The 11,980-nt window shown below is 33.7% G+C and overlaps 1 protein-coding gene across 1 annotated transcript; it reads right to left on the bottom strand.

Moving 5' to 3' along the window:
* Positions 1-7,866: 7,866 nt before the first annotated feature.
* LOC129303779 (calcium uniporter protein 4, mitochondrial-like) lies at positions 7,867-9,980 on the bottom strand. The gene is made up of 2 exons (XM_054943296.1): positions 9,191-9,980; positions 7,867-8,812 (listed from the first exon to the last, which is right to left on the bottom strand). The coding sequence occupies exons 1-2, from the start codon at positions 9,917-9,919 to the stop codon at positions 8,321-8,323; spliced, it is 1,221 nt and encodes a 406-aa protein (XP_054799271.1). The 5' UTR covers positions 9,920-9,980; the 3' UTR covers positions 7,867-8,320.
* Between the last annotated feature and the right edge of the window lie 2,000 nt (positions 9,981-11,980).

Here is an 11,980-nt window from a genome sequence, read left to right as displayed (position 1 = left end):
AGGACTACTGAAAATTGAAAAAGAACCGGGAAACAACAGTTAAAAAGGCCATTTCTCAAAAAATACAAGACTTTTTTTTTTTTTTTTTCATGGAATAATTACTATCCAAAAGATGAATCATCTAGAAGAATGTTCTGCACTCTAGGAAGCGAGGAAAGGAAGAAGGAAAAAGAAACGACGAAGGATGTGCGCAAGGAGTGTCCTATGGATCCAGTCTTACAAGAAGGTGGCCCCCACCTTATGAAGGCAATATTATTATGATATGAGCCTCCCGGTGCATTCAACTGTCCTACTCACCACACGCTTTCGTTCTAATCCGTATTATGCATATTTTATTGTTGTTGCTTCATAACTAATCAAAGCCCTGTCAAGGTCCTGTTCTTCTATACATCCCCATCTTCAATTCCTTGGGTGTATTCAAACATATTCGTAAAGAAGACCTCACATGAATTGTCCCTTTTCCCTTCTTCCTTCAAGTAATTTTAATTGTTGATGACGATAATTCGCTTCCTTCCTCTTATCGTTCCACTTTTCTAAAACGTGGCTTTTCTTTTGGAATAGATCAGTAAATCCAAACACACACCCGGGGAATAGGGAAACGTGAAATGGGGGTTTTTGGATCCTTGTTTTGGTGGCACCTATCGCGAATGGAATGGATTGACAGTAGGTAGTCCTGGAGGGGGCCCAATGAGCTGCTCGTTGTTGTTAAAGGAAAAAAAAAAAAGCGATAAACAAGGAAACTCTTTCTTTCTGGGCAAAATGTGTGAGAAACTTAGAAACGAAACAAAATGGATGCGAAGGAGAGGACAAAAACGATTCTTGATGGAGCCGGTCGGGTTAAGGCAAGGAAATTAATTAGACCCCTTTGCCAAGCAAAACGCCCAAAAAAATGAGCATTTCTCTCAGTTTAAGATTGGTGCGGTTTAGGTATGGTATTTCATTATTCACCCACAAAGCAAGGTACAACGTTCCTATTTTGCACTTTAACCTTCCAGCCCCTCCAATCCAAGTTGATCAAAATTGATGCATATTATACATACTACTACTCCTGTTCCAATTTATGAGTCACTTTTTCATAAAATCACGCATACATTAAAACTTATTAAATATATTTTATAATTTTATTTTTAAAAAATAAAAATATAAATTTTTAAAAATACTCTTCATTTAATACTTCATCTATAAAAGAGAAGGACATATTAGTAGAATAATACATTGAAAAAGTGTAATTAATTATTAAAATATCTTATATTTTAGAAGTCTAATCTTTGCTAATTCATATGTTTACCCCAATGAGATGTAATGAGGATACAGCTCATTCATTTCATTGGTATTTTCACCAAACGGCCATGTATTTTAATCACAGCGGAAGTGGTCCTGATCATATGTGTCCAGGTCCCACACACACCCATACATCTTAATGCACTTCTTAATTCTTCATTGTCTATGAGATTAATGTTGCATCTTTTCCGCCAATTTAGTAAGTCAAGGTATTATTTATATATCATCGATAATACGATGTCTTGTTTTGAGTTTTGAATCCGTATTATACATGGACTAATTCATGTCTAATTTGATTTCAGAGCGAGCAACCCCACTTTACTATTATGAGTTAGTTTGAACTAAAACCCCCCTGCTGGGCTAGAAATTGAGAGATCGAGGAGAGTTACACGCAGGCACATCCCAGATCCCAAATTTACTTAATGAACAAATAAGTGAACGTGTGCCATACCAAATCGTAATGTTGCTCTCATACTCTTCCTCCAAACTAATTAATCCCTGATTTTGAATCCAGACATGGTGATTGATTAGCTTAATAATTTTTCTTGCATTACTTTGAAACAATCATGATTTGAGCAGTTGATCAAATCCTCAAGACACAGTCCCCTAACGAACAACTCGAGCTCCAACAACAGCAAAACTCATCCAAGAGCAGTTTATTAATTAAGTGGAAGAATGATACCCGATCTTGCAACAACGATCAATTTCATTTATCTGGACGAAAAGGAAGAAAGAAAGTGAAAAAAGCAACAGGGTCCTATATCTTATTCCGGAGAGAGAGCTAAGAGTATACAGACGGACAAAGTTTGGTGACGAAATCCAAGTATTGCCATGGGATATTTGTCTTGGTGAGTCAATTATTATATGGAAGGTTGAGACCAAAAAGGATGGGGAGAACACACACACACAGTCACTGCACGTCGATCCAGAGATTTGTTAGAAATTTAGAGACCTTTTAGTATAAATTTAAATTTTAATACAAAGCACGTACCCTTAATTTCACCCTCTTAACTATTTTAGGTTGCCTACCACTCTTTCCCCGTGTCCAAGTGCAAATCAACCTAATTTCACGTCGCTTCCCTCCTGCCTCTGGGTTGGTGTATATAAGGTGACTTGCCACACCGCACTTTCATCACACACATCTCCTGTTCAAATTTCAAAACAACTTTTTCAACCACTTTCAACATAAAAAATGTTTTGGATCCATATATTTTACATTCGGTGAGCTTGAATTAAACTAATTAATATATCAAGTGAAATTGTTAATTAACTATTCAACTACTTTTATAATAGGATTTGAAAACAGTGTACTCTGAACAAGTTTAGCAACAGGAAAGATGGAACCTCCGTGCAGTAGTGGGGGCATCTATGCAAAGATATTTGATAATATTATACTCCCTCTAGACTTATTTATAAAACACTTGATAGAAGTAATTTTTAATTCAAAATTTATGATATCTTGTAATAATTAAATTATTTTTTCAATTTGATTTCTTATTGATTAACGTGAATATATTTAATATAGTTATATTATTATTTAAAATTAAAAGTAAAAATAAAAAGTACCTCTTACTTTTTTATAATATCCAAAAAATGAATTTTTTTAATATATGTGAAACAGTTAAAAATGTCTTATGATAAAGATAGAAAGGAATACATGCTAGATCAGGAGAGCTCAATTTCAAAGTAAAGAAATGACAAGGTTTGAATATAAAAATTGACGACATTAAGTGCCAGGGCTGGTTCAGAATGATCAATGTCAATAATCAAATGAAAAAAAGTAGAAAGCGTGACACCACTTATCACAGGTACCTTGAATTTCAGGGTAGGTACAAAGGGCCACTGTATGGTCAAGATTCAGGCAAGTTTAGCTGGTGGGGAATGAGCACTCTTCCCCTTGTATGTGTAAATCCAGCTTCAAGTGTGCAGTAGTTAATTGCTGATATTTGATCCATGCACTGCAATTACTATATATGTGTGTCTGGGTTTAATTTGTGGTCCAAAAAAAAACGGAGCCCAGCAATGAAAAACAGCACGCCGAACCTACCAAATTAAGACTTGTCTACGCAGCATGATTCTTGAAATAAGGATTCGATTAATTAATGTTAGTGCGGGACATGCACGATGGAGGCATCGTCCGAGTATGAGTTCATTAAGAAGGCTTGCCTGAACTTTGGTTGGTGCTAAATGAGGGTAAGCCTTTTTGTAGAAAGCTCTCACTATGTATTTACTATTATTGGGAGTAAGAGGGCTTGCTGCAAGGACTGGCGACCTTTGGAGTTTGGATGTCTTCGGGCATTAATAACATTTTATTTATATGGAATTGGCCATCACTTACTTCATCCGGTGAGAGCGTCAGCTACGTTTGTGCTGTTTTCGTAAACATCCTACCTAGCTACCCTTGTTTTCTGCGCGTGGGTTCGCACAGACTACAAACTTGCGTTTTAAAGCGTTGTCATCAAGAAAGAAACTTGCATTTTTAAAGATATGACTATGGATGAACAAGACTTGAATACTAAACCTTTACAGTGTCACGATCTAATGCTTGAATTTATATCAAGAGAAATGCTCCTATCTATTACTCGATCATATTTTAAATTGTCTCTAATAAACAAAAAAAAAATATTTGCGCATAACTCAAAAAAAACCTATGATACATACACGCAGATCAAAAGAAAAGGTAATCGGACCTTAATGATAAAATGTGTGTGATCGTTCTTGCAGGTATGTGAGACTGCAATAATAAATTAGTTGGATCATTTCAAGTGATGAACCCATATATAAGAAAAGTTTTACTGAATTAGTTACATTTAACCACGATGCAATATGACAAAAAATAAAATTCATGAAAAGATTATAAATAAACAAATTTTGATCCAATCAATTTTAGGGTACTGTGGATTGAATTTCAATGTGATTTAACCATAAAATATGCACTTATTCAGACGATTTTGTCTCCTCTTGAAATTATATCGTTAGTTATTGAATTAAATGGTTTCGCTCGTAATTTAACGTGAACAGCTTCGGGGTGTGCAGTTCCGCGCAAGTGTTCACGAACCTGTAAGTTGTGGAGAGGCTGAATAGGATCATGCGTTGCCCTGTCCCGTGAGCTATGGAGGTCATATCAATTTTAAAATGGGCGCTTCTTTTGGGCTAAAAAATGGACATATTTTTAGTGGGCAATTGGTCATGGAAAAGTTGCAGGAGGCTAAAGCCCGTAAAGCTTGTCGCAAGCCCAAAAGAAAGAGCTGGTAGATAAGCAGTTACACTGACTGGCTGGCCCTGAATCTGATCATGAAACACTCAACACAACAATTTTATATGATCTGTCACTCGGATGCAGGATCTTTTCGAGCTCTCATTTTATCTAGTATCATGATTTTTATTTTCACAATTTACATTGTGATATTGCGTTAAAAAAATAATATTATGAATATTAAAATATTATGTGGATGTTCATTATCTCGTATTCTTCAATATATTTAAGTTATTATTATCTTATATATTTTATTTTTTTAATTGATATATTTATACTTATAAATAGAAGGCACCTCAATTCTATTCTACCCACTGAATAAGAAATCTCTTTATTCTCTTATTTTCAGTACAGTTTTTTCTTTTCTCTTCTACTTTCGATCTCTATTTTCATATTATGTTATCATCACAACTACCCTTGTAATTATTGGATTAGAGATTAATGTCCATACCAATGAACATCTTTGATAGAGATGGAGGCACGGTTGGTTGAATATTGAGCAAGTCTCTATCATCCGTGCACTCTTATTATTTATGTTATTTTCTAATTTATTTTTTGTTCAATTATTTTCTTCTTCCCTCAATTAATCAAATAATTGCATATTGTGTATCATATCCAGAAGTATGAAGCACAATTTAATTTTAAAACAATGGATCCAAAAGTTATTAACACATAATATAAAGTGAATCATAAAGTTATTCACATTTGATATATAGTGAATTATGAAATTATTCACGTAGAAAATATAAAAGTAGATTTTAAAGATATCTACATATAATATAAAGTGGATCTAGAAGATTACCACATAAAATACAAAGTAGATCCTAAAATTATTTATCTATTATTATGGATACTGATTTTATTCAAATAAAATATCAAGCGGATCAATAGAACTTAAAAGTGAATCTTAAAATTATATATTCATATTATATAATGTAGATTCTAAAAATATCTACATTCAATTATTTATTTATCCCATGTGCTTTCAATTTCTTATTTTTAATTTATTGTTTATATATAAAATTTAGCTATTTACATGTATAATTTCTAGAACAATAAATCCTAAAGTTATCCATTCATGACATAAAATAGATCATGAAGCTATACATATAAAATATAAAGTGAATCATAAAGTTATTAACATAAAAGATGAAGCAAATTTGAAAATATTTACAAAACCTAGAGTGAACCCTGAAGCTATTCACAAATATAAAATAAATCTTAAAGTTATCTATATTTAAGCGCGTGTGTGTATATTATTTTTATTTTTATTTATTTGGTTTTTTTAATACTTTTGCAGTAAAATTATTAATAGCCATCTTATTTTGATTATGGCCTGAGGCCATATCACTTTAAATTTTTAGTATTTTATAAATGATCAATTTATAATCGTGATAAATTATATGACTATAAATATTATTTAATTTTGTTATTGTATGGCTTTAAGTCATATTTGATTTTGTTATCATATAATCAGAAATCATATTTAACTTTATTATTGAATGGCTGAAAGCCATTTGTAATTTTGTTACTGGATTGCCAAAAGTTATATGTGATTTTATGATCAAATGGTTAGAAGTCATATTTGATTTATTTGCGATTATTCGACCAAAAGTAATAGTTAATTTTGTTATTATATGGTCAGAAGTCATCTCAATTTTTATTATAATTATTATATAAAAGGATAGTCTTACAGTCCTAATAATTTCTCTAAACTATGTGAAATTTTGATGAGCATCTTGATTAGTAATTCAATTGTTTCAGCTACCACAACTCTAAAGGCTAATAGTTTAAAAAAAATTATTTTTCTATAATCTTGAAGATCATAGTTAATAGAGTTTATATTACAAAAAATACGGCCTATAGTCATACAGACACATTGTCTGTCGTTTTTTGGGCTGTAGGAATGTCAATGACAATTATCATAAAGGATTGTAAGTTGTTGAGGAAAATATCAAACAATGACTATGCTGATTTAAAAAAATTTATTCACAAAGTCTTGTAATCGAACATTCAAATATCATCATGTTTGCATATTAAAGTAAATGTTGATAACACTCATAAGAATGAATAAGTTATTTTCCTCCCTCCATGCATATGCATATTTGACATTAACTTTTTTTTTACAGCATAGAAAAATATATTTAATAACTCTTACATATACACATATGTTAAAGGTATTATATATATGATGCATTTTGATCAATGATAAAGTTTTCTATGAAACTATCTATACATGTGTTAATACTTACGACTGAAATATATAATATTTAGGATTAAAAGTTGAGTCATTTTAAAAGTTTTTAGATATCAATGCTAGAGGAAATTTTGATGAAAATAATCTTTTTTTCAAAATGACTTTCTAGATATAGGTACATATATTTTTTAAAATCTTTAGCTTGCTGACTCCTAATTATAATGGTAATATATTATAATTTTTGTATTTAAGGATGGTAAAATTTAGATTTGACTAAATAAATTATGATCAATATATAAGAAATAAAATATTTGAGGTCGTTTTAATTATTGAAAATATCAATGATATAATGTTATAAAATTGTCTTAATTATTGAAAATATTAACGCTATAATGTTATAAGATTGTCTTAATCATTGAAAATATCAATGCTATAATGTTGATTGTAAAAGCCAAAAAAAAAAAAATAACAAGAGTTTTAGGGTGTTTAGAGGTAATTATGAAGTGGACAAGAACTTCCCTTACAAGTGAAAAGAGGTCCCTCAACCTTTACCTTTAAATGATGTCTATTGTTCAGCCCCTTATGGATTGGACTGAGGGGTTTCGTAACACAACACAACCACCCTCTTAGACTCCACAACCACGAGATTTATTTAGATAGTCATGGTTTTCGTGGACACCGCTTGGCTTTTGCCGGAGTAGTATGATTTGATTTTGGACTTTTCATCGGAGTTGATATGGTTTAATTTGTCATTGCCCGTTAGGACCTGGCTTTTAAGATAATGGGCCATTGACCGAAAGAAGAGGCGACGAATTGCACAGCAGACCTTTCACTTCTGGGCAAACATGCACCTGCCACCAATTTTTGCTTTTTTCTTTTTTTTTGCTCTTTCTTTAGTGTTTGCTAATTTGCCAGACGGTGTTAAAAGAACAAGTGAGATGGAAGGAGGGCTGTAAAAGTGTCCACGTGTCACGTGTAGATTGGAAAACAGGATGAAAAGATACAAGGGACTGGATGTAAGTTTTGTCCTTAAAACAATTACTCCCTCTGCATAAAAAAGCATCGTTTAATTTAATATGACACGGTAAGTCCGGCAATGCAATCCTACATGCTCAGAAAACTGTAAAATGAATTTGATAGTTGGAAAAAATCCGATTGATTATAAACTGGATACAATAATAAATAACAGAAAAGTATTAGCATAACAACCTAGAGGAAAGCAAAGCACTGTTATATGAAACAAAGGCTGCAATATCATGATTTTTTTCTTCTTAACCAAGTAAGAAGGCTGTAATTTGCTGTGAATACGGAACCCTCCCAAGAGCCAAGACCGTGGATCAAGTCCAACTATTTGTATGTACTATGTACAAGGTCTAGAGAGTTCCTACAACTGGCGGTATTTTGCCCCACCCTCTATCAACCTATTATTTCGTATTAACGAAGGCATTTAACTGAGCCGCAAAGGGAAAGCCCTCAAGGGGGGGAAAAAAAACCGTGACAAGCAGTGTAACTTGAAATACCGAACTTTAGTTCTCAAGTAGTCCATTCTGGGACGATCGTATGTAAGATACGGACATCATCATTATTCAATGCTGCGTGGAACCAAGAACTGTTGCTTCGGGGTGAATAAAGGAGGAAGAGAATCGGGATTTAGGAGCAGCGTCGTGATGAGGATAGAAGGCCTGGCAGAGCTCATAGTATCTGCGGGCGTCGAATTGGTACGTCTTCATCAAGCGTCGCTGCTTGACAGTGAATCGGCGGAAGAAGTAGCCCTGGAAGGAGGGCTCGGTGGAGGTCCTTAGGAAGAAGAGGTAGGCGAGAGCGAAGTGGAAGGAGGTGACGAAGAAGCATATGGGCTCCATCACGTCCCAGCTAAGCTCCCAGAACGTGAGCCTCATGAATGCCAGGGTTTGCACCACCAGGAATCCTAATCCGCAGTAAAGCTCACCCCGCACCGAGGCCTTTGCCTTCTCATCTATCATTGCCTTCTGCCTCTCCATTTCCTCCAGTTCCATCCTCCTCGGGTCCTCTGGATGCCCTATTGTTTTCCAGATTAAGTTCTCCATCGTCTTCGCCACCTGTCACCCTCAAACCATGAATTCAATATAAATATCTTTATCAATGTCAAGTCCAGACATGTTTTAAAACTGAAAAGGAAACAAATATATAAACTCCCCCGCGCAATGAATCTTACATGTTCAAACAAAACTTAGGTTACCAATCCTTCGACGACAGGGGAACCAGGGTCCCCGAATCCAGGGCGTATCAAACGCACGCATCCCTCACAAGATGCCCTATTTTACGGCCCATTTGTTTATTTCATTCATTCATTCATTCATTCATTATTATTATTATTATTATTATTCATAAACGTCGTTACTTACTTTTAACAGGCATCTTACGGCAATTACTCAAATATTAATCCGAAACAAAGCACGTATAGGGAGCGTAACTACCTGTTCGGGCCGCAGGAAAACCACGTTTCCCAAAACGATGACGTTCCCGGACTCGTCCAGCATCTTGGCCAACTCGGCGCCCTCATCAACATCCTCGCAAGCATCAACACAGATCCCTATATACTCGGAATGAAAAATCGAGGTCCTTGGGATCTCCCTCAGCCTCGCTTTCAGCTTCTCCACCCGCGATAGCCTCAGGATCTTCCTAGCGTCATTGATGGTAAATCCGAACATTGAATCGACGCTGGTCTGATCCCTCGCCGGGGGACCTGGACCATCGAGGCGGAGACGATCTCCCCTGATGCCGATGGCCTTGAGCCTCTCCCTGAGTTCCTCTCCGACGGGAAACGATAAAAGCTCCGGCAGTTTGGCAGGGCCGGAGTCATATACGGCTCTGCGTTGGTGAAATCGGCCGTAAAAAGCTCCGCTTGAGGAATCAGGCGAGGCGAAGTACTGCGGAAGGAGCGTCGTTTTGAATGCATTGGGAGGGAGGGTGGCATGGATCGAAGAGGAGGGGATGGCAGTGAGTTCTGAAGTTGCGGACTGTGTGATAGTTTTACAACAATGAGAGAGGCGGTTGGCAAAGGATCTGCGAAACGCCATTGATAAGGGAGGGAGAGATGAGGTCCGATTGTTACTGAGGAATGGCCCTGAAGTATGGGGGAAAAGGATGGTGGAATATATAGGTCCTGAGTAAAGGGATGAGAGAGAAGAAAGAGCATTGCCCATAGGCCTTGGTTTTCCTTTTCCTTTTCCTCTTCATAAAGTCGAGGGTGCTCAAATCTACAGTACAGTTCATAATTTGAGAATGAATCTTGGGAGAATGACACAAAAATACCTTTTGAACAGGTAAATAATAGCAAAGTACTATGGCATAGAATAATTCTTGTGGAGTCCCAGCCTTCTTGTCTGATATTGCAGAATTTTGCCAAATGACTTTTTTAACCTTATGAAAAGAAAGTGACACTTGACACGTGATGACGTGATTGGGAAAAACTGTACTTTTCCCTCCAAAAACATAAATTTTTTTTTTAAGAAGTACTATAGTTTGTTTTTTTGTTAAGAAGTACTCATTCATATCTAAAATATTATAATTTTTTGGAATATAGTTTTTGGTAATTTTAAATTTAAATCTTATACTTATTTTTTAATGTCAAAATCATTATAATTTAAATTTAGATAATTAAAATATTTTAAAAGTAATTGTTTGTACTCAAATTATGAATTTGGAGGTTCGAGCTCAACTCAATTTAATTAGCTTTAAAATAATAAAAAAAATATTTATGAAATCTTAACCATTAAGTCAAAACTATCAATACTCCACTCATGATGAGTAGCCATGATAGAAGAAGTGCTTTCTAAATTCAAGAAAACTGACGATCATGAGACTTGAATATCAAGTCAGAATCATCTATAAATAGAGGAACCCTTTCTCAACAAGAAGGATCAGCATTGACAAACTATTAGTCAAATTCTCAGACTCCACGTTTGTTGCGTTATGTTATTTTTCTTCTTATCATATAGTTTTAGTCTTTTTTATTGTATGACCGGTATAGTCCGCTATGTCTTTCTTTAATTAATGTATCTCTCCTTTCCTACATCTACATTAATTTTCCTTACTTCGCATTCTCACATCCAGGTGAACTGTGGTAAGAGAGCCCAAGATTTTAACATTTAATTAGAAGTTAGGTTCTTCCATCATTTTGAGACCTTGTGTTTCTGGCATGCCTTATAACACCACACCTGATTTTTTTTTTTACGAACAGTAACTATTACCGAAAGTTGGGAACAAGGGTTGAGCCTGGAAGGTTGGGCTTGAGGTCCTATTTAAATAAAAATTTGGGCTTTGAAAATGAATTTTTTTTAAAGTAACCGGGCTTAAGAGCCTAGCTTTGATAAGCCCTGTTAAAAAAGGCTCAGGTTTTGGTAGCCTTTCAAGCCATGTTATATTATTATTATTATTATTATTATTATTATTATTATTTTGTTGAAACACGGGTTTGAAGCTAAGAACCTGCTCATTTAAAACCTTGATTCTATACACATTATATTATTATTAATTTTAATTTATTCCAAATCAAAATTAATTTAATATAATTTAATAAATATCAGTGCACAGTATAATATTTTTGATATATTTTTATTTTTTATAATTATTATATTTTTATATTTATAAAAAATAAAATATTTTTTAATTAAAATTTAAATTTTATTACTAGACTTCTAAATTGTGTTATTTAATTTCTACCAGATTATGAGAATTTTTAAAAAAAATTAAAATATTTTAATTAATTTGTAGTACTTAATTTTGTTTTAATTTTTTTAGAACAGGAGTTATAAGCTTGACCCTGCGCCTTTCAAATAAAGGTCAGACTTCAAAAATGAAATAAAAAAGGAAAACTGAGTTTAAGGGCTAGCCTGTAAAGGCTAAGCCTGCCCATTTTCCAACTCCACTATTACCGATTAATAAAATTTTTTTAAATATGTTATAAAATATTTTTAAAAAATAAACAATCAAAGTAATAAAATGTAATCATTAAAAATAGTTTAAAATTGAAAATTGACATTAGTCTGACTATATATAAATCCATGATAAATTAATGATGACAAAAAATTTGTGAATTTTTGAGTAAAAATTTAGACTAGTTTTAAAAATAAAATGTCCTGATCTTCTCCTTTATTTTACCTTAATTATAGACACCTCTCTTCTATTTTTAAAAACACACATAAACTTGTTCTAAAATGGATAATTATAAAACACGAGAATTTTCTCTGTTTTAGGATTTTTTT

The sequence above is a fragment of the Prosopis cineraria genome, unplaced genomic scaffold (genome assembly GCF_029017545.1).
Source record: "Prosopis cineraria cultivar Desert tree isolate PC_DT_omini unplaced genomic scaffold, ASM2901754v1 PC2, whole genome shotgun sequence".
Classification (NCBI taxonomy): domain Eukaryota; kingdom Viridiplantae; phylum Streptophyta; class Magnoliopsida; order Fabales; family Fabaceae; genus Prosopis; species Prosopis cineraria.
Note: the sequence above shows the minus strand (reverse complement) of the source record. Positions and strands in the feature narration are given on the sequence as shown.